General features: G+C 39.9%; 1 protein-coding gene across 14 annotated transcripts in view; it reads left to right on the forward strand.

The window, feature by feature from the left end:
* The window catches only part of atrnl1b (attractin-like 1b), a 1,064,590-nt gene that overhangs the window by 105,692 nt on the left and 935,149 nt on the right, over nucleotides 1-23,749 (forward strand). For all 14 annotated transcript variants that reach the window (XM_072239605.1, XM_072239604.1, XM_072239606.1 and 11 more), the window contains exons 2-4: nucleotides 4,761-4,844; nucleotides 14,118-14,231; nucleotides 19,877-20,005. In XM_072239605.1, coding sequence (XP_072095706.1) covers nucleotides 4,761-4,844; nucleotides 14,118-14,231; nucleotides 19,877-20,005 — 327 coding nt within the window. The remainder of the gene's footprint in view (nucleotides 1-4,760; nucleotides 4,845-14,117; nucleotides 14,232-19,876; nucleotides 20,006-23,749) is intronic.

The raw sequence follows: 23,749 nt of genomic DNA on the forward strand, positions 1-23,749 counted from the left end.
CTTGATGGCAGTAGCAAGAAGAGGTGGGGGTCCATGATGATAGATGCTGATTTCCTGTGACTATGCTCCTCACTGACTGGGGGCAATTTTCAATGACCAATTAACCAACCACACCTGTGTATCTCTGTGATAGTTCCGCAGCACTCGGTAGGAAGCCATGTTGTCCACCAGTGATCATGCACCATTAGTCAGGATTGGACCCAGATTTTCTGTAGCTTTGAGCTTCCAGCTCTACCAGTAACATCATTGTGTCATCATTGTGTGCAGGATATTTTTGTGGGTAACCATATGTGGCTAAAATTTAGGAGTTGCACTTCTTTTGTTAGCAATTTGGACAGCTCTGGTATGCATCAGAAATTCTTCAGTGGCTTTTGAGTGCAGTGAAGACGTGAAAAATATTAGTTAAATATAGGTGAATCTGTGGACTTCATTAGCACAGCTGGCTGTGGAGGCCAAGTCAATGGACATATGTCAAGTGGATAGGTTCTTGATTTGTAAGGGCATCAAAGGATCCAAGGAAAAGGTAGGAGAATGGGGTTGAGAGGGATAATAAATCGGCCATGATGCAATCGTGGGGCAGACTCAATGGGCTGAATTCTGCTTCAATATCTTATGGTTTAGCTCATTCTTAAAACTTAGTGAGATCTTGGTAAAAGAGCTTTGGTTAAAGTGCTTTTATGTGCTGGGAATCAAGGTAACGGTAACTTCATTTTCAAATTTATGAAGTGTTTTGAGTGAAGGAATAGTGAAAAATAGCTTTCGTTTGGTTGTCAAATAGGTAACCAGGAGTATTGGAACCAAAAGAATGAAAGGTACACATAGTAGTTAGGACAGATTGATTGAAACAGAAATATAAAACCATTTAAAATGTTCTTTCCAAAGCATCTACAGCCTTTCTATAATGGAACAATCAGAACAGTGCACAACACTACAAGTGCAACTTAACTGAAATTTTATGTAGCTGAAACAAGACTTCTTTAACTTGCACTCAGTGCATCGACTGAAGAAACTAAATATTTTATACATTCCCTTTACCACTCTATCTCCTTACGTTGCCACTTCTGGAGTGCTGTGGATTTGGACCACAAGGGCCCTCTGTACATCAATGCTATGAAAGGTCTTGCCATTTACTGTATTCTTTGACCAGTACATTTGACTTCCCAGATTGCAACACCTCACACTTGCCTGGATTAAGATCCATCTGTTTTTTCTCCACCCACTTCTGTAACCAACTTTTGCTGTATCTTTTAACAATCAGCTTCTATGTCTGTCACTCTAACTTCTGCTATCTGTGTTATCTGCCAACTTACTAACCAACGGCTGAAAATGTAGGTATATTCTCAGTGGCCAATTTATAAGCTATACATGTAGACCAGCTTGTTCATGCAAATAACTAAGCATCCAATCATGTGGCAGCAACTCCATATAGATACGTTCAAGGAGTTCAGTTGTTGTTTAGACCTAACACCAGAATGCAGAAGAAATGTGATCTAAATGACTTTGACTGCGGAATAATTGTTGGGTGGTTTGAATATCTCAGAAACTGCTAATCTCCTGGGATTTTTACCCACGACAGTCTCTAGAGTGTACAGAGAATGGTGTCAAAAATAAAAATCATCCAGTGAGCAGCAGTTCTGTGAATGAAAATGCCTTGTTAATGAGAGAGGTCAGAGGAGAATGGCCTGACTCAATTACCACCAACAGTGGTCTGCAGAAGAGCAGCTCTGAATGCACAACACGTCGAACTTTGAAGTGGGTGGGGGACAGCAGTAGAAAACCTAACCAGGTTCCAGTCCTGTATCAAATAAAGTGGTCACTGAGAGTAAATGACAGAGGTCCATATGTGTTAACAAAATAACTGGAACTATGGAGGAGAAAGCATTGAAAATCTGGTCCTGCTATTTAGCATTGAAGAACTATCTATTTTTAAAACTAGCTTTTTATTTCTGGGTGCAAACAACAGGAATTCTGCACATGCTGGAAATTCAAGCAACACACATCAAAGTTGCTGGTGAACACAGCAGGCCAGGCAGCATCTCTAGGAAGAGGTACAGTCAACGTTTCAGGCCGAGACCCTTCGTCAGGAAAGTAGTCTTGTCAGTCCTGATGAAGGGTCTCGGCCTGAAACGTCGACTGTACCTCTTCCTAGAGATGCTGCCTGGCCTGCTGCGTTGACCAGCAACTTTGATGTGTGTTGCTTTTATTTCTGGGTTATCATTTTTGATAGCATAAAATGTCATGAATGTTTTAAAACATTATTATTATTTGTTTATTTTTATACTTGCATTTTATCTTTTTCACATTGTCCATCTTTGTGCGTAATTTATTATCCTATTGTTTTTTTTGTACTTACTGTGAATGAATTTCAGGGAAGTATATGGTGACATAAGTGCTTTGGTAATACATTTACTTTGAACTTTGTTTTATGCTGTTTTATAAATACTGTTCTGAAAATAGGAAAATACATTCATGGTGATTATAATGATGGCAATGGAAGTGCTTTCATAGAGGCTAAGAGACACCATTTGAAGTGGGAAGATCTTTCTGATATCAGCCATGCTTACTTGATCTAGAATACTTAACATTTCCAGAGGTCTGCAGATTTGTAAATGTTGCATTCATGAGCACTAATATCACCCACTTTGCTGACTACATGTAATTACCTAGACAAATGTCCTTTGAAAGTTGTAAGCTATCTGTGGGTTTTCAAAAAATTATGCATACTTTTGCTATTCCAGATTGGATTTATAAATCTGTTACTAAAGCTTGTTTTACAATTAAAATTACAGTAAGTTAAACTAATATGCCAAAGAAGGATGTTATGGAGGAAATGGGAGGTGAGGACCTCGATAAAATCACTGTCACTAAAGAGAAAGTAATGAGCAAACTAGAGGGCCTGAAGGTAGATAAGTCCCCTGGTCCTGATGGGATGCATCCCAGGGTGCTGAAGGAATTGGCGGAGGTAATAGTAGACATGTTGGTAATCATTTATCAGAACTCTCCAGACTCTGGCAGGTCCCGGCAGATTGGAAGACAGCAAGTGTCGCACCACTTTTTAAAAAAGGATGTAGGCAAAAGACGGGCAACTATAGGGCAGTTAGCTTAACATCTGTAGTTGGGAAAATGCTTGAAGCTGTCATTAAAGAAGAAATAGTGAAACATTTAGAAAGGAGTGGTTCCATTAGACAGACACATCATGGATTCTGAAAGGCAGGTCCTCTTTGACAAACTTACTGGAGTTCTTTAAGGACATAATGAATGCAGTGGATAGAGGGGAACAGGTGGATGTTGAATATTTGGATTTCCAGAAGGCGTTTGATAAGGTGCCGCACAACAGACTTATAAATAAGATACGGATGCACGGAGTCGGTGGAAGTGTATTGGCATGGATAGTGGATTGGTTAACCAATAGAAGTCAGTGAGTTTATATAAATGGGTGTTTCTCCGGTTGGTAGTCAGTGGTGAGTGGGGTGTTGCAGGGGTCAGTACTGGGCCCGCAGCAGTTTACCATTTATACTGATGATTTGGAAGGGGGACTGATGACAAATTTGCTGATGACACTAAACTGAGTGGAAAAGCAAGTTGTACAGAGGATGTGGAGAGTCTGCAGAGGGATATAGATAAGTTAAGTGAATGGGCCAAGGTCTGGCAGATGGAATACAACGTTGGTAAATGTGAGATCATCCACTTTGGAAGGAATAATAGAAGAGCAAATTATTATTTAAATGGTGAAAGATTACAGCGTGCTGTTGTGCAGAGGAACTTGAAGTGCTTGTGCATGAATCGCAAAAAGTTGGCTTGCAGTTACAACAGGTTATTAAGAAGGCAAACGGAATGTTGGCCTTTATTGCTCGAGGGATTGAATTCAAGAGCAGGGAGGTCATGCTGCAACTATACAGGGTACTGGTGAGGCTGCACCTGGAGTACTGTGTGCATTTCTGGTCTCCATACTTGAGGAAGGATATACTGGCTTAGGAGGCGGTGCAGAGGAGGTTCACCAGGTTGATTCCAGGGATGAAGGGGGTTAACCTATGAGGAGAGATTGAGTCGCCTGGGACTATACTCTCTGGAGTTCAGAAGAATGAGAGGGGATCTTATAGAAACATACAAAATTTTGAAAGGGATAGATAAGATAGAAGTGGGAAAGTTGTTTCCATTGGTAGGTGAGACTAGAACTAGGGGACATTGCCTCAAGATTCAGGGGAGAAGATTTAGGACAGAGATGAGGAGAAACTGTTTTTCCCAGAGAGTGGTGAATCTGTGGAATTCTCTGCCCAGGGAAACAGTTGAGGCTTCCTCACTAAATATATTTAAGAATCAGTTAGATAGGTTTTTACATAGTAAGGGAATTAAGGGTTATAGGGAAAAGACAGGTAGATGGAGCTGAGTTTACAGACAGATCTTATTGAATGGCGGGACGGGCTCGATGGGCCGGATGACCTACTCCTGCTCCTATTCTTATGTAATTTCTGACTCCTTGAATATGCAAAAGATTTGCATTTAAAATAGATATTATTCATTTCAAGAGGTCGCAGTAAATATATTTATGCAGTACTTCAGAAGAATAATTGATGATTTGAAGGTAGAAATGGAATAAGTTTACTATGCTCTGAATTTTTATTTAGATTAATTATTCACAAATGATTTGTACGTAGTTCCTATTCTTTAAGCATCCCTCTGTGAGTCAATTAAAATGTGTGTATGTCACATATTTTTGACATATTTGCATATTAATAATTTTACAATTTTTTGTTTTACAGACTAACAGAGCCTTCAGGATATTTAACAGATGGACCAATAAATTATAAATACAAAACTAAATGTACATGGTTAATTGAAGGATAGTAAGTACCTCTTTTGTTCAATAATTGATAAATTGCAATTAATTCAAAGTTTTTGATTTTCTGAGATCATATTTTAAAACAGTATACTTTACTACCCCAGCAAGTATATTCTGGAAGTTTTTCATCAGTCAGTGTCAATTTGTGTACATCAACACTTTGTGTTTAGTTAATGTTATTGGGTAAAAGGAACTTCTTATTTTCAGTTAAAGGCCTTGAAGGAACTTGTGCCGTAAGTTGTCATTATATCTAATGCAAAAATAATTAAAGTGTTGTGGTTAAATCAAAATGGTGTTTTTTAAAAGTAATTTCATGGAAGTTTAACAGTTTTCAAATTATAAAAATTATGGGAGTGAAGTATTTAATTTCACTGGAAGATTGATCATTGTGCAGTTAGGTTCTCTTTGCAATTATGACATCATTGGTATTTGTAAATTTAATGTGAGGTTGAACAATGATTCGAAAAATTGTGATTATACTTTAAGATACAGTACTGTGCAAAAGAATCAGGCACTTTAAATTTTTTATGTAAAAATTTTTTAGATATTTATTTTTGTCTTCCTCATTAGTGTGTCAGTAGAAATGAGCAAATTTTAGATTTCCAAACATTCATTTTACAAAAATTAAATGCTACAGAGAAATGTTTGTAATTCATGAAAGGAATTAACATATTAAGTAATACAGTACACACAAAACACTGGAGGAACTCAGCAGGTCAGGCAGCATCCATGGATCAGAATAACCAGTCTTGGCCTAAAATGTCGACTGTTCATTCTCATCCGCTGATGCTGCCTGACCTGCTGATTTCTTCCAACATATTGTGTGTATTGCTCTAGATTTCCAGCATTTGCAGACTCTCTTCAGTTTGTAAACAATCAACATTTTGAATCGAGATCCTTCTTCAGTACTCAGAAGGAAGGGGGATGATGCTAGAATAAAAAGGTGGGGAGAAGGGAAGGAGGCCAGGTGGAAGGTGATAGGTAAAGCCAGGTGGTTGGGAATGGTCAAAGGCTGGAGAAGAAAAAATCTTCTAAGAGAGGAGAGTGGACTATAGGAGAAAGGGAAGGAGGAGGGGATCCAGGAGGAAGTAATAGACAGGTGAGAGGAAGTGAAAGGTTAGGGGAGGGAATAGAGGAAGGGGTGGGGAGTGGGATTTTTCATTGGGAGAAGAAATCTAAATTCATGCCACCAGATTGGAGGGTACTCAGATGGAATATAAGGTGTTACTCCTCCGCTCTGAGGGTGGCCTAGCTTGGCACAAAGGGAGGCCGTGGACTAACATGTCAGAACGAGAATGTGGATTGAATTGTTTGGCCACTGGGAAGTCCCGCTTGAGGAGGATGGTGCTTGATGAAGTGGTCCTCCAGTTTGCAGCGGGTCTCACCAATGTAGGGAAGGATGCATTGTGAGCACCAAGCAAAGCAGAGGGGGGAGGCAAAGATATGTTTAATGGTTGTAGACCACTGTTGTGTATTTGCAATCTATCTTAGTGAATATATCATTACTTCACGCTTCATGCTCTGAACGTGTCTTTTTTTCTTATTTATTTCTTGCTGCCATCCCTCCTCACATCACGTGTTGTACTGTCCCAGACTGATGACGTTTCACCATACCTGACAAGTGTCAACCTGCATTAACTGACCTTACCCTTTCAATACATGACATCTCTCCTTTTCTGAGAAATCGACTTCAATGTTTTAGAGCACATTAAACTCACAGATTTAACCATTTCAATTCAACGTATATTCTCTGATAGGCAACACATTTTCTGTTTCAACTTAATTATAACTCTGGAACTGAAAACTTTATTTTCAACTTATAATAGTTTTCATTGTTTCAAAATGCACAGCTTAAAGCTCCACTTCAATCCAACATTTTTAAACTTCAGAGTTTGTTCTCTAACCTATTGAGGTCTCTCTACCAGTTTCTCTGTGCTATCAATGTCTGGTTATGGTTTTTGCTCACTGTGAATCTGAGCTTGTTCGTAACTGTCCTTCATATTGTCCTCTTGTCCTGGTACCTCATTGTCAAATCCTTGAATTTCCTCCAGTTTGTCAAAAGTCTCTCTTCTGTTGAACTTTTTAATATGTGGTGTTCCTTGCATGCTGCATTCCCATTGGAGATTCAAATACCACTTGATTTTTTGTTTTCCTCAGCACCCTGGGTGGTGTTGTGTTGAAACGTGTGGTGAATTTGTCCACTTTTTCTTGCTGGATAAGCACAGTATCCCCAACTTTTACCGTAGACCTTTGTGCTCCTCTGTGATCGTCTGCATACAGCTTGTACTTTCCTTTTTGTCCTTTTTGTTCTGTGTCCCGATCTCTTACTTCCAGTTCTGCTGTGCGTACCTTCTTGATGTCTGTTAACCTCCCCCTCATTTTGCAGTTGTAGAGAAGTTCGGCAGGAATTTTCCCTGCAGTGGCATGTTCCACACATCTGTACCCAGTCACCTACTTTCTCAGTTCACATTTCCAGTCAAGTTCTTCTGCTTGAAAAATCCTAATCCTTGACATCGGTGGTGCACTTCACCATTTGCCTGAGCCCACTGTGGCATTATTTTCAGGTGTTTGATTCCATTACTCCCACAATATTCCTTGGACTGTTCAGATCTGAATTGAGGTTCATTATCTGGAAATTCTCTACAAACTGTCGACGGCTCTCTCTGCAGTTGTAGACTACTACTAGAATGAAATGGTTTGTTGGTAATGGTCCAAGCAAGTCAACAGCTACCCCCTGCCAAGGATCATCCGTAATGGCGTCAGCTTTAGTGGTTGTGGAGGGTTGGGTCTGGATACAGTTTGACTGTCATAACAAGTTTTGCAGTACTTCTCAGCTGCTCTATCCATACCAGGCCATCAAACCTTAGTTCTGAGATGCTGTTTTGTACCTAGTATTCCGAACTGTCATTCATGAGCTAGGGTGAATGCCCATTTGTGCAAGGTTTTAGGTAACACAATCCGTGTCCCACTGAGGACAAGGTGACCCACTACACACAGCTTATTTACAATGGGTGCATATGCCTTACAGTTCTCAAAGTGTGTATTCATGGTGGCTTTACGCACCTCCTGCAGCTCTGGATCTGTGGCTGACACTCTCCCCACCTCTCATGTTGTCAGGGCTTTAGATGTAGCACTGATGGCTGTGAAGCTGACATTTTCCTCTGACTCATGCTTGTGTCTTTCTTTTTGAGCAGTTTCTCCCAATAGCCTCAACAGTGGGTTTGCAATGTTCTGTTTTCCTGGCATATGTATGACTCTGTAGCCATATGGTTGCAGTATCGAGACCCACTGCTGTATGGGTACGGATGGTTTAGATCTCAGGCTGTAACTCATCTCCAAAGGTTTGTGATCTGTGATCAGGTCAAATTTTCTCCCATACAAAAAAGGATGAAGTCTTTCACAGGCCCATACTCGTGCTAATGCTTCTCGCTCTGTTTGTGAGTATTTTCTTTCACAGTCTGTGAGACTATGGCTCACATAGCAGACAGGTACCATTTCTCCATTTTATTTTAGTATGTGTTCTACCCCCAGCCTGACTAGGCTAACATCTGCTATCACTTTAGTTGGTACATCTTCATCAAAATAGGCCAATATACCTGCTCTTGCTAGCTCCTCTTTTAGGGTCTGAATGCTTATTTCTATTCTTCTGCAAACTTGAACTGGGTGTCCTTCCTGGTCAGTCATTTCAGTGGTTCTGACAAATTTGCAAACTGTGGTATGAATCTGCTGCTGTAGCCAACAAGACAGAGGAAACTTCTCACTTCTGTCACAAACAAGAGACAATCTGCAGATGCTGGAAATCTGACCAATGCACACAAAATGCTGGAGGAACTCAGTAAGCCAGGCAGCATCTAGGAAAAGAGTATAGTCAATGGAATGGTTTTGGCCCAAAATGTCAGCTGTACTATTTTTATTGATGCTGCCTGACCTGCTGAGTTCCTCCAGCATTTTGTGTGTGTTCCTCACTTTTGTGGCTCTTTGTCGTTCATGAGCCTCCATAACAGCTTGCATGCTCTCCTCAGTAGGTCCGATGCCTTTCTGTGACAAGAGAATTCCCATGAAACTAGTCTGTCCATTTTGAACTGACACTTCTCCGCATTCAGTGTCAGTCCACACTCTGTGAGTCTCTTTAAGAGCATGCAGTGTTTCCTCATGCAGTTTTTGGTGAGGTGCATGTACAATCACGTCATCTGAGATGTTCTCATCTCCTTCAATTCCAGCTAAAGCATTTGCTATCTCGTGTTGGTACTGCTCACTGGTTGACGACGCATCAAATATCAGTCTCTTGTCCCTATACACCCCATTATGCACAACAAATGTGGTTACCTGTCTAGATTCCAGAGTTAGGTCTAGCTGGTGATAGCCCCATTTCAAGTCTAGCAGCTCCATTCATAACCTGGAGTTTTGACATCTACATTTGGAATGGGGTATCTCTCCCTCACAATTGTTTCATTTGCCCTTCTCATGACTAGGTACATTCTGATGCCCTTGTCAGGATTGGTAAAATTACTACTGGGTTAACCCAAGGAATTGGGTCTTCAACTTTCTTAATAACTCTCATTTTCATTAGCTGTTTATTTTTTTCTCAACCATCTCCCTTAAGTTGTAAGGTATGCATCTGAGTGTCTGCGCCACAGGCTTTACCTTTGGATCAGTGTACAGACTGATCTGCTGAGTGTTCAGCTTTCCTATCTCTTCAGACGCTTTGGGTACGGCAGCTGAAGTGACTCTTTAACGCCTGTCACTACTGACACTTTTTCTCCATTCTTTAATACGCCCAATTTCGTAGCTGTTTCTCTACCTAGGAGTGGTTCACCGTTGCCTTTTATCATGATAACCTAAGCCTGGTCTGTTCTGTTTCCAATACTTAGGTCATATTCAAATACCCCCTCGACCCCCAGTGGTGTGCTAGATGCATATGGTTGCAGCTTTCCCTTCTGCTTAGGAATATATGAATGGCACTTTATCTTCTCTGACAAGTTCTTCACACACATTTTCACCCAGAATATTACTTCTGGCTCCTGAATCTACTAACACCCCTACACAAAAAGTAAATCTTTCAGATGACTCTGTCTAACTAACAGAATGCAAATTCCTTCTGTTCATGTCTCACTAATCCTGTTGTTCCGCACATTTTTGCAAAGTGGCCCTTTCCAGTGCGTTTTCTGCATGTCTGTCCATGAGCTGGGCACTTTGGGTCTCTACCCAGGTGATCTGTGTTTTCACATCTGCAGCATTTCATTTCATTTGTATTAGTAGACTTTCTTTTCCCTCTATCTCTTCGCCATGTGTTGTGCCTTTATGGTGTGAAACATAGTACACAGTCTCTGGGTGGCTCCCTTGGAGTGACATGGCTGATAATTGTTCCTCTACTTTTTCACATTGTGCCCCTATTTCCAGTGTGTAGGAAAGCATTAGCCCCTGCATATTCTCCAGTGGTTTTCTCAGCACATAATCTAAGTTATGGCACTGTAATAATAGGCATCCGTTAGTCTTGTGAGACCATGCATTTGTGCCTTGGAAAGTTTCCAAGCTGCAGGCCTGGGCAAAATTGTATGGAAGACCAACAGTTGCCCATGCTGCAATTCTTCCCTCTCCATGCCACCGATGTTGCCCAAGGGAAGGGCATTAGGACCCATACAGCCTGGCACCAGTGTCGTTGCAGAGCGATGTGTGGGTAAGTGCCTTGCGCAAGTACACAACATGTTGCCTCAGCCAAGGCTCAAACTAACGATCTTCAGATCACTAGACAAGCGCCTTAATCACTTGGCCACGTGCCAACACTATGCAGGACCAGATATGCAGGATATATTGTCAGTGCTACCAGTCATGGGCCAAGTGACTACATGGCAACGGTGGATGCGCTGAATGCTTACTTCATGCTTACCACTATGGCATCCCTGATTTGGTTGTCTGTGTCAATTAGAAAATTACGGTCTTTTGCTGCCTGCCAAAGGCTCAGAGAACTGTTGAACCATCTCATCTTACCTTGTTTTTGGACAAGCTGATGAAAGTGCTGCTGGGCAGACGTGGTGTTGACTGAGGGAATGAAGTAAGCATTCAATGCACCCACCACTGTCATGTAGTCATTTGTCCCGTGACTGGTAGCGTTGAGAATATTTCCTGCATAACTGGTCCTGCAAAGTGCAATAGTAATGCTCATCATCTTTGTTTTGTATTACTTGTTGCGTTATCATCCACTATCAGTCGTTTACCAATGGCATAAAGTTCAAGTGAGTTGAGCTACTGTGTCCATCTCAGACCTAGTGTAGTTGGCTCTGTAAAACATTGGAAGTGTTGGATCCAGATTTCTCCATTCTCATCGACTGATGTTAAACTCACTTTTTAAAGTCTGTATCCTAGCCACCATTGTTGTGTGCTTGCAACCTATCTGAGTACTTAATTAAATAGTACGTACTGACATTTCATGCTCTAAACGTGTCTTTATTTCTCATTCTCACTTCCATGCTCCCTCACATCACGTGTTGTTCTGTCCCAGACTGATGACATCACCACTGTACTTGACAAGCGTCAAACTATATTAACTGATCTTACCGTTCAATACATGACAACCATTTGTTAAGTAATAGACTGCTTTTCAAATACAAAACTTGATTACTTTGTAGGTACATAGCCCAGTGCAGGATTAAGCAAAGATAGCATGAAGGTACTAGTGATCAATGACATAATGAGTTGAATGAACTAAACTGAATAATTGAAACAGAAATGGGTGGAGAAGGAATCAAACTAGGTGAAGAACAGAAAGTGAGGGTGTGGCAGATGTGACAGTTTAACCTTCAAAGACACAAGGTGGTCTTCCTGCTTCAGCAAGATCTCACCCAAGCAGAAATTTTGCAGTAGACAGGAACTTCAAGATGACCTGTCCAAGTTCTTCTGAAGAAGCACAAAGAAACGGGCACGATTGAGGACCAGAAATACAGTGGTTGGCCCGGAAACTGAGTGCAGCAGACTAGAGATACATCAAACTAATATCCCTTTTCAATCGGAAAAAGTCCAGTGCTGCTATCAGCTCTGAACTCAGAGAAACCACTGGAACCCAAGTTCACCTGTCTGAGGTCTGGAGAAGTCTTGTCAGAAGTGGTCTTCCTGGAAGAGTTGCTGCCAAAAAACCATTCCTCTGAAGTGGAAGCAAAGCCAAGAGACTCACCTACATACAAAAATTCAAAGACTCGGGTGTTGAACAATAGCAGCAAGTGTTTGGGATTGACAAGTCAAAATTTGAAATTTTTGTCTCATACAGGAGGCAGTTTGTCTCTAAAAGAGCTGGATAATGCTTCATGGATGAGTGTCTGCAGCTAACAGTGAAGCACTGCAGGGTTCCCTGCAGGTTGTGGCTGCATTTCTGCAAATGGAGTTGGTGATCTGGTCAGAATTAATGGAACCCTCAATGCTGAGAAGATTCTCATCCATCGCGCAATACCATCAGGGAGATGTCTGATCAGTCCCAAGGTCATTCTGCAGCAGGGCAATGACTCCAAAGACATGGCCAAGGTCAAAAAAACTATCTTCAGCAAAAAGAAGAATAAGGAGTTCTGCAACAGATGGTATGGCCACCTTGGAGTCTTGATCTCAACATCATTGAGGCTGTCTGGGATTATGTAGAGAGGCAGAAGCAAGCGAGACATCCAAAGTCTGCAGAAGAACTTTGGCAAGTTCTCCAAGATGCTTGGACCAACCTAGCAGCTGGATTTTCTTATAAAACTGCATGACAGTGCACCCAGGGCACAGTACGGTCACACCAAATACTGATTTAATTTCTTTTTTTGTACTGTTTACTGCTCTTTATAAATTTTTTTGATGTTTAGAAACTTTTCATTATTTTTGAAAGCATCTTCACTTTATGGTTTTTATTTACATGTACCTTAGACTTTTGCACAGCACCGTATGCAAGGAGCAGATTAAGCACTCTTTCACTAGTAATAAAGAACTGTATCCAGGAAAGATACTTAAGTAAGTGGAACCCTAAGTTCCTTAGATGTATTAACATTATTTCATGAGAAAATTGTGATCAAGTGTATTGAGAGCAATCAAATGAAAGGGAAAGAAGTAACTTAATATAAGATGACGATTGAGGACGTTAACAATGATAATTTAGTGTTTAGGACTACTTTGATATGAAGTGCTCAAAATACACTTTGAACTAATGAGAGAGATGCTTGCATTTGTTTGTTTGCTTCTATCTTTACATAGGGTTAATGTGGCACTAATTGAATGTGGCTTGCATAGCTGTTACAGGAGAAAAGACCTAATGGAAGCTATTAAAAAAATGTTGTGAAAGATTATGTCATTTTGTTTGGGTATATCCTGGAAGACTGAAAACACTGCACAATAATTTTTTATATAAGTGTTGCTCCCTCAGAATTTCTTTTTGTTTATCAAAAAGACTGCTTGAAGCTGAACACAAATATGATTTCAGACTACTTGTATCATGTAGGAATTTGGAGAAACAAGAAATTAACTATTATTGAATATAATACGTTTAATTGCACAACAGTGCTGAAGCACTGCAATAATTCAACTAAGCTAAACATGCTTTGTTAATGATTTTTGTTTGTAGCCAGTGTCTGAACCTTCTCACTTAAGTTTCCAACAATAATCAGTTAGCATTGATAGAGTCTAATTGCCCTGATACTGTTTCCCCATGACTGCAATGCCCTGGTGAAACCTTTCACCATGCTCGTCACTGAAAACGCCAGGGTTTGCAGGGCAGAAGTCTGAATGGAAATGGAGAAAATGAACCTTTAGTGACTTGTTTCACTTCATGGTTTTGTATGCTTGAAGCTTGTTGGCAACCAGCTGCACATGGTTTGGTGGTCTGTAGTTGCCAAGAAAATTTTCATCAACATCCTTGAATGCCTTCCATGTGATTTTTCTCTGCTCCCACTAGAAGTTCTTCGAATTGCCTGTCATTGATTACCTGTTTGATTTGTGGACCAACAAAAATACCTTCCTTAATCTTGGCATCAGTTATTTTGACTTGAATTATGAATTGAAACAACAAATATAAAAGATTTAAAAAATGCTGTGTGATAGGGAATTTTCATGGTGATTTTCACGATCAGCAGCCCAAAATTCAGAAGATACACCAAAAGTATTCAGGAAGCAAAATCTTTGTTGTGCAGTGAAATATGGATGAAATTGAGTTATTATTTTTATTATTTTAAATGTTTTGTATCGGTTAAAATGTTTTATTATAGTCATTTATGTAGGAAGACTTTGAAACTCACTTTAATAGAAGTTTTTTTTTCTTTTGCAGTCCAAATGCAGTATTAAGGTTAAGATTTAATCACTTTGCCACTGAATGTAGCTGGGACCATATGTATGTATATGATGGCGATTCAATATATGCACCTTTGATAGCTGTATTCAGGTATGCTTGATAATTTTGTGACTTCAAACTTTCTATGTGATCTTCAAACGTTCTGCTGTAACTTTTGTCCCAATGTTAGTAGGTTGAATGAGGTCTTAGATGATTTTTAATAGATAATTTGCAATGCAAATATTTGAAGGGTTAATTCTGTTGTTTTATGTCTAACACAGAGTCTTTGCATTTAGAATTAACTCTCGTTTCAACTCTGTGGACTTGAGCATTTAATTTAAACAGAATTTTCAAGCAATTTTGCATCCTGAAGTGCTGCAGGTGTCCTCTTTGGGTGAAGTGTTAAACGAATGCCCCACTCTTTTTGGGTAAAGTTTAAACAAAATCCACTAACATTTGTACAGGACCAAGGAATAGGGTCTTAGAAAGAGTAAATTCTGAAACAAACTAAATAAGTCATCTTGTCTTTTAACCTTTTATTTGATAGGTATTTAATGTTTTTGTTTCATACCATATGTTTTTAAAAAGTTCCTGGGATGGGGAAACATTGAAAATTTCACTCTGCCCTTAGGGACTTCCTGTTTTCAAAGCTAGCTAGCAACATTTAAACTAGGTTTAAACTAGAGTTGCAAGGGGAGGGGAACAGTTAGTGGAGAGGTTATGGAGGCAGATGTTGGTAAGTTAGGAATGAAAAAGTTGAGTACAGTGCGAGAAAATCGGTGAGGGTGAATAGAGGACTTAAGATGTTATATTTGAATGCGCGCAGTGAATGAATAAGGTAGATAGACTTGCAGCATAGTTGCAGATTGGCAGGTATGATGTTGTAGCTGAATCATGGCTGAAAGGTTATAGCTAGGAGCTTAATGTCCAAGAATACACATTGTATCGAACGAATATGCAGGAGGAAGAGAGGATGGTGATAGTAAGAATTAAATCAAATAATTAGAAAGAGGTGACATAGGGTCGGAACATGTTGAGTCGTTATGGTTAGAGCAATGAACTGCAAGGGTAAAAAGACCCTGATGAGAGTCATATACAGAGCCCCAAACAGTAGTAAGGATGTTGCCTACAAATTACAATGGGAGACAGAAAATCCATGCCAAAAAGGCAATATTACAATAGTTATGTGGGACTTCAATATACAGGTAGATTGGGAAAATTGGTTAGTGCTGAATTGCAGGAGGGGAGATTTCTAAAGTGCTTATGGGATGGCTTTTCAGAGCAGCTCGTGGTTGACCCTACCAGAGGATCAGCTATTCTGGACTGGATGTTATGGAATGAACAAGAACTGATTAGAGAGCTTTAGTTAAAAGAACCCTGAGGGGAAAGTAATTGTAATATGATCGAATTCGCCCTGAAATTTTAGAAGGAGACACTGAAGTCAGATATATTGGTGTTACAGTGGAGTAAAGGGAATTATAGAGGCATGAGAGAGGAGTTGCCCAGAATTGATTGATAACGAACACTGGCAGGGATGATGGTAGAGCAGCAATGGCTGGAAATTTTGGAGCCAATCCAGAAGGCACAGGATATACACATTCCAAAGAGGAAGAAGTATTCTAAAGGAAAGGTAACACAACCATGGCTAACAAGAGAAGTCAAGTCACCATAAAAGCCAAAGGGAGGGCATATAATACAGCAAAAATTAGTGGGAAGTTAAGAGAATGTGGAAGTTTTCAAATACCAACAGAAGGCAACTAAACAAGTCATTAAGGTAAAGATGGAATATGAAAGTAAACTAGCCAATAATATTAAAGAAGATACCAAAAGTTTCTTCTGATAGATTAAATGTAAAAAAGAGGGGAGAGAGGATATTGGACCACTGGAAAACTGGGGAAGAACAAAATAGCGGGTGAATCAACTAACTATTTTGCATCAGTCTTCACTGTGGAAGTTGCAGGTGTCAGAGGGCATGAAGTGTGTGAAGTGTGAAGTTATTATAATTAGAGTGATGGTTCATGGGGAAACTGAAAGATCTGAAGGTAGATAAGTCACCTGGACTAGATGGTGTACACTCTAGAGTTCTGAAAGAGGTGGCTGAAGAGATCATGGAGGCATAGTAATGAACTTTCAAGAAACACTAGATTCTGGAATGGTTCTGGAAGACTGGAAAATTGTAAATGTCACTTCACTCCAAGAAGGGAGAGAGGCAGAAGAAATGAAACCTAGGCCAGTTAGTCTGACCTCAGTGGTTGGAAGATTTTGGAGTTAATTATTAGGATGAGGTCTCAGGGTACTTGGAGGAACATGATAAAGTAGGCTGTAGTCAACATGATTTCCTCAAGGGAAAAGTTTGCCTGACAAATCCGATGGAATTCTTTGAAGAAGTTACAAGCAGGATAGACAAAGGAGAATGGGTTGATGTTGTGTACTTGGATTTTCAGAAAGCCTTTGACAAGGTGCCACATACGAGGCTGCTTAACAAGCTATGAGCCCATGGTATTACAGGAAAGATCCTATTATGGATAAGGCAGTGGATGATTGGCAGGAGACAAAGAGTGGGAATAAAGGGAGCCTTTTCTGACTGGCTGCCGGTGACTAGTGGTGTTCCACAGGGGTTTGTGTTGGGATCAATTATTTTTACGTTATATATCAATGATTTTGGATGATGGACTTGATTAGGAGAAGGGGCAGAGAAATGGCAGATGGAATACAGTGTTGGGAAGTGTATGGTCATACACTTTGGTAGAAGAAGTGAAAGGATAGATTATTTTCTAAATACAGTGAAAATACAAAAAAAAAATCAGGTGCAAAGGGATTTGAGAGTCCCTGTGCTGGATTCCCTAAAGATTAATTTGCAGGTTGAGTCAGTGCTGAGGAAGGCAAACGCAATGCTAGCATTCATTTCAAGAGGACTGGAATATAAAAGCAAGGATGTAATGTTGAAACCTTACAAAGCATTGGTGAGGCCTCACTTGGAGTATTGTGCCCCTTGTTGTGCAGCTTTGGACCCCTTACCTTAGAAAGGATGTGCTCAAACTGGAGAGGGTGCAAAGGAGCTTCACGAAAGTGATCCCAGAATTGAATGCAATACGAAGAGGGTTTGATGGCTGTGGGCTTGTATTCACTGGAATTCAGAATAAAGAGGGGTGACGTCATTGAAACCTATCGAATGGTGAAAGGTCTTAATGGAGTGAATGTGGAGAGGATGTTTCCTATGGTGGGAGGGTCTAGGACCAAGGGACACAGCCTCGGAATAGAGGGGCATCCTTTTAGAACTCAGATAATGAGGAATTTCTTTAGCAGAAAGTGGTGAATCTATGGAATTTTTTTTACCACAGGCAGCTGTAGAGACTAAGTCTTTATGTGTACTTAATGCAGAGGTTGATAGATTCTTGATTGGTCAGGGCATGAAGGGTTACGAGGAGAAGGCAGGAGATAGGGGCTGTGAAGAAAATTGGATCAGTCATGATGAAATGGCAGCAGACTCGATGGGCCAAATGGCCTAATTCTACTCCTTTATGTTATGGTTTTAAAATATTTTAATTCTACATTGTTCTGAAGATTGCATGATTCATTTGATTTGTTGGCACTAATTAGCCGACTCAACTGAAGGTGTGAGCAATTGATGTTCAAAGTGTGGAGAGCAGTGCCCTCTAGTGCTGAGTAAGAAATGCTGATGAATGTTGAATCACAAAGCAAGACAACTGTTTACGGTTACTTTGTCATTTTGAGTTTAGTTTATTTTTATTCGATTTTTGTACTGTTTGCTTCTCCCTAATGTGAATGAAGTACTTTGTTGTTTTGTTTTTAAATATAAGATTACATTTTACTTTTCTTTTGTGCCAAACTAACTGTTCTTTTCATCATTCTTTTGGCTGTGTTGATACTGATGTTGAATTGACAGGAATTGCCAAAAACTCTTTTTCCCAGCTTCTCTTTTTAAGAGCTGTGGTATGTAGCATTGATTATGCTAAAGGAGCGTTTGAACTGATGGACATGAACAAAGCTTGTCAATAAATGAAATTCAGCAGCTTGATTAGGTGACTAGGAAAATGATTTGTCAAATTATGCGGGGCTGCCTTTTATGATCTGAAGCATTTCAAGGTGTTAAGAGATGTATACAGGTAGTATATGTTGCAGTTGTGCTGAAAAATAGATTTTGTTTGCTTTCATCAAAATTAAATGTGAATTGAGATAAGGGAAGTATTAATTCAGAATGCCTGAGAAACAGTGATGACAATACCATTGTTCTTTCTCACAATACTAATAATGGTCAAGAAAATTAATATTTCTTGATTATGAACACGAGGTTCAGCAGATGCTGGAAATCCAGAGCAACACACACAGAATGCTGGAGGAACTCAGCAGGTCAGGCAGCATCTGTGAAAGGAATAAACAGTTGACATTTCGGGCTGAGACCTTTCATCTGGCCCAAAACATTAACTGTTTTACATAGATGCTGCCTGCCTTGCTGAGTTCCTCTAACATTTTGTGCCTGTTGTGTGTGCTGCTCAAGATTTCCAGCAACTGCAAAACATCTTGTGTTTATGATTTATCAATTGTAACGCCATAGATCGTTAATAAGAGTGTTTCCATTAACAAGGTGGTTGATAACTAGGCCCAGGTAAATTTAAGGTAATTTACAAAGAGGGGAGATGAGAATTTCTTTAGTGCAGCATACTGTTGTTACGATTACAGCACATGAAATGGGAGTGAAAACTGATTTGATTTCAACTTTCAAGAGAAAATAAGGGAGATATTTAAAATAGAATAATTTACAATGTTGTGATAGAAGGGATAGCTCTTTGAAAGACGTGTTTTAGGTCTGCAGGGTTGAAATTCTTTTGTTGCAACATTATTGCACTATTTATAGAAGTGATATTTGGTGCCATGTGGTTTAGGTAGCTGCTCAGTTTCCATCTGGCTCTCGTACATGATTAATTTAATTTTAAAGGAAGATCAGAGATCAGAATGTTGTACTGGCTTGGCTTCTGATGGTCTGCTGAAGTTTGTTGCCAACAGTCCAGGGGGAGAATTAGTTATAAAGGAAATATTAGCAAGTACTTGTTTCTAATTTAAGCATATGGGCAGCATTGTTTCTTGGCAGTATATTTCGTGTTTAATGAATTATTGAAATTTTAAAATTATTTGAAATAATCCAAATTAGCTTGCCCTGAAGATGTAATTGAGGATGAAGGAGTACAGAGAACATTTACAAGGATGTTACCAGCGGGCATTGAAGATTGAAGGGAGATTTGACAGAGGATACAAAATTGTGAGGGGTATAGATAGGGTGAATGCAAGCAGGCTTTTTCCACTGAGGTTGGTTAGGACTACAACTAGAGGTCATGGTTTAATAGTGAAATGTGAAAAGTTTAAGAGGAGCATGAGGGAAACTTTTTCAATCAGAGGGTCATGAGAGTGTGGAATGAACTACCAGCACAAGTGGTGCATACGGCCTCAGTTTTAACATTGAAGAGAAGTTTGGATAGGTACATGGATGGTAGTGGTATGGAGGGCTATGGTCAGGTGCAGGTCGATGAGAGTAGGCAGTTTAAGTGGTTCGACACAGACTGGATGGGTCAAAGAGCTTGTTGCTGTGCTGTACTCTATATTGCCACTAATCTTGAGCAAACCAATTTTCCAGCATTATGCCTTATAATGCTGCAGTGTATGATACTTTTTTCTGATGAAGATGTTTATATTAAGATGCTATTATCTCATCCTGACATTAACGTTTGTGCTCTTCACAGTGGCCTAATAGTTCCAGAGTTGCGTGGAAATGAGACTGTACCTGAAGTAGTTACCACATCAGGCTATGCATTACTGCACTTTTTTAGTGATGCTGCTTATAATTTAACTGGATTCAATATTTTTTATTCGTAAGTACAATTAATGTTCAGCATTTATATTTGAGCATATAGCGAAAATGGGGAGTGTTTTTATTTTCATATTTTGTCTTCAGATCGGGTAAATGTCAATCCAAAGTTTTAGTTGTAGCCTGAGTATTATACTACTAGTTGAAGCGTGAGAATTAATGCATGTAACTTCAACCAGCAGATTGTAAATAAAATATTTGCTTGGACTTTTTGTTGACATGTAGAATTAAATAATTAAAATAGAATTATGGCTTGGGACAATGTTTTAAATGTTAACTCATGTTGGTTGTTAGGTCTGAGCTTTTTCTGTTTGCCTCACTTGTGGCAATGTGTGTTCCTCTATCAAGAGCAAGTTCAAGAATTTCCTCCTTGAACCCCTTACATGTCAGTACTTTTCTCCTTTTTTAAGATGCTCATTGACATCTATACCCCTTATCTCAGTACTATAGGTTCAGTGCTAAATTTTGTTTTAACCTGCCTTGGAGCACTTTCTGATGTTTAATATAATACATTTATGTGGCACACAAATAATTAGGAAACCAAATTTTGGAAAGTTATTGTGTTTGCATATTTTAAAGTTCGAAGTTCAAAGTAAATTTTATTTCAAAGTGCATATATGTCACCATCTGCAACCCTGAGATCTATTTTCTTGTGGGCATACTCAACAAATCTATAGAATAATAACTATAATACGATCATTGAAGGATTGCACAACTAGGGCATTCAACTAGAGTGCAAAAAACAACAAACTGTGCAATGCAAGTACAAATAAGTAGCAATAAATAACGAGAACATGAGGTGAAGAGTCCTTGAAAGTGAGTCTATTGTTGTGGAAACATTTTAATGATGGGGTAAGGGAAGGTGAGTGAAGTTATCCCCTTTTGATCAAGGCCCTGATAGTTTGCGTGTAGTAACAGTTTTTGAACCTAGTGGTTCTGAAGCTCTTGTACCTCTACCTGATGGCAGCAGTCAGAAGAGAGCATGATTCCTGATGATGGATGCTACTTTCCTATGACAGCGTTTCATGTAGATGTGGTAAGTGGTCCATGGTTGGGATGGCTTGATCTGTGATGGACTACTTTTTGTTGTATTTTCTGTTCAGGGCATTGGTGTTTCCAAACTAGGCTGTGATGCAGGCAGTCAGTATGCTCTCCACTACACATCAAGGGAAGTTTGTTAAAGTTTTAGATGTTATGCCTTATCTATGCAAGCTCCAAAGGAAGTAGAGGCACTGCTGTGCTTTCTTTGGAGTTGCATTTACGCTGGGCCCAGGACAGATCCTTGAAATAGTAACAACTAGGAATTTAAAGTTGCTAACTCTCTCCATCTCTGATCATCCAATGATTACTGGCTCATGGACCTCTGGTTTCCCTCTCCTGAAGTCTACAATCAGTTCCTTGGTCTTACTGACATCGAGTAAGAGGTTGTTATTATGACACCACTCAGTCAGATTTTCAATCTGCCTCCAGTATGCTGATTGATCACACCTTTGATCTGGGCAATGACAGTGGTGTAAACAGCAAACTGGAATATGGCATTGGAGCTGTGCTTGGCCACACTGTCATAAGTTTAAAGCAAATAGAGCGGGGGATTAAGCACGCAGCCTTGTGGTGGGTAAAGGCAAAGAAATAGAACTTTACATGATTCAGGTAATATAATACAAAGAAAATTCAGTACTGAAAATTCTTTTCTCCCAACTAACTAAGATTTTGGAGCGGGATCAAACAGTATAGAAGTTGGCTCCTCGGACCAACTCATCCATGCAAACCAGAGTGCCTGCCTGAATTAGTCCCATTTGCCTGCTTTTAGCTTGTATCCCTCTATATTTTCCCTTTCCCAAATGTTTTTTTTATAACGCTATACTTATTACCTGCCTTTACCACTTCCTCTGTAGCTTGTTCCACATTCCACCACCATATGTGTGGGAAAACTTGCCTCTTGGATCCCTTTTGAAATATGAAATATAAAGATGAATGATGGTATTATTTTCAAACATCCCGATGTTCTGAATCCTAGAGTATTGAGGAAATGGTTATACAGAAAGGGAACTATTTGGGGTCAAATGAGAACAATTCCATAACATAGTTAAAGTCTTTGTTATTAAATATCAGCAAAAGTCAATGCTGCCTTAAAAAAGACAGATAATACAGGCAAATCACATTTCGTATTAAATAACCATAAAACCATATAACAATTACAGCATAGAAACAGGCCATCTCGGCCCTTCTAGTCTGTGCCGAACTCTTACTCTCACCTAGTCGCATCTACCTGCACTCAGCCCATAACCCTCCATTCCTTTCCTGTCCATATACCTAACCAATTTTTTTAAAAATGACAAAACCGAACCAGCCTCTACCACTTCTACTGGAAGCTCGTTCCACACAGCTACCACTCTCTGAGTAAAGAAGTTTCCCCTCTTGTTACCTCTAAACTTTTGCCCCTTAACTCTCAACTCATGTCCTCTTGTTTGAATCTCCCCTACTCTCAATGGAAAAAGCCTATCTACGTCAACTCTTATCTATCCCCCTCATAATTTTAAATACCTCTATCAAGTCCCCCCTCAACATTCTACGCTCCAAAGAATAAAGACCTAACTTGTTCAAATAAATAATCTTCCAGAAATAGTAGGGGACCAAGGGTCTAGAGAGATGGAGGAACTGAGGGAAATACATGTTAGTAGGGAAGTGGTGTTAGGAAAATTGAAGGAATTAAAGGCAGATAAATCCCCAGGGCCAGATGGTCTGCATTCCAGAGTGCTTAAGGAAGTAGCCCAAGAAATAGTGGATGCATTAGTGATAATTTTTCAAAACTCTTTAGATTCTGGATTAGTTCCTGAGGATTGGAGGGTGGCTAATGTAACCCCGCTTTTTAAAAAAGGAGAGAGAGAGAAACCGGGGAATTATAGACCGGTAAGCCTGACATCGGTGGTGGGGAAAATGCTAGAGTCAGTTATCAAAGATGTGATAACAGCACATTTGGAAAGCGATGAAATCATCGGACAAAGTCAGCTTGGATTTGTGAAAGGAAAATCGTGTCTGACGAATCTCATAGAATTTTTTGAGGATGTAACTAGTAGAGTGGATAGGGGAGATTCAGTGGATGTGGTATATTTGGATTTTCAAAAGGCTTTTGACAAGGTCCCACACAGGAGATTAGTGTGCAAACTTAAAGCACACGGTATTGGGGGTATGGTATATTGATGTGGATAGAGAATTGGTTAGCAGACAGGAAGCAAAGAGTGGGAATAAACGGGACCTTTTCAGAATGGCAGGCAGGGACTAGTGGGGTACCGCAAGGCTCAGTGCTGGGACCCCAGTTGTTTACAATATATATTAATGACTTAGACGAGGGAATTAAATGCAGCATCTCCAAGTTTGCGGATGACACGAAGCTGGGCGGCAGCGTTAGCTGTGAGGAGGATGCTAGGAGGATGCAGGGTGACTTGGATAGGTTAGGTGAGTGGGCAAATTCATGGCAGATGCAATTTAATGTGGATAAATGTGAGGTTATTCACCTTAGTGGCAGGAACAGGAAAACAGATTATTATCTGAATGGTGGCCGATTAGGAAAAGGAGAGGTGCAGCGAGACCTGGGTGTCATTGTAAACCAGTCATTGAAAGTTGGCATGCAGGTACAGCAGGCGGTGAAAAAGGTGAGTGGTAAGCAAGAGGATTCGAGTACAGGAGCAGGGAGGTACTACTGCAGTTGTACAAGGCCTTGGTAAGACCACACCTGGAGTATTGTGTG

Source organism: Mobula birostris, chromosome 21, assembly GCF_030028105.1.
Source record: "Mobula birostris isolate sMobBir1 chromosome 21, sMobBir1.hap1, whole genome shotgun sequence".
In the NCBI taxonomy this organism is placed as follows: domain Eukaryota; kingdom Metazoa; phylum Chordata; class Chondrichthyes; order Myliobatiformes; family Myliobatidae; genus Mobula; species Mobula birostris.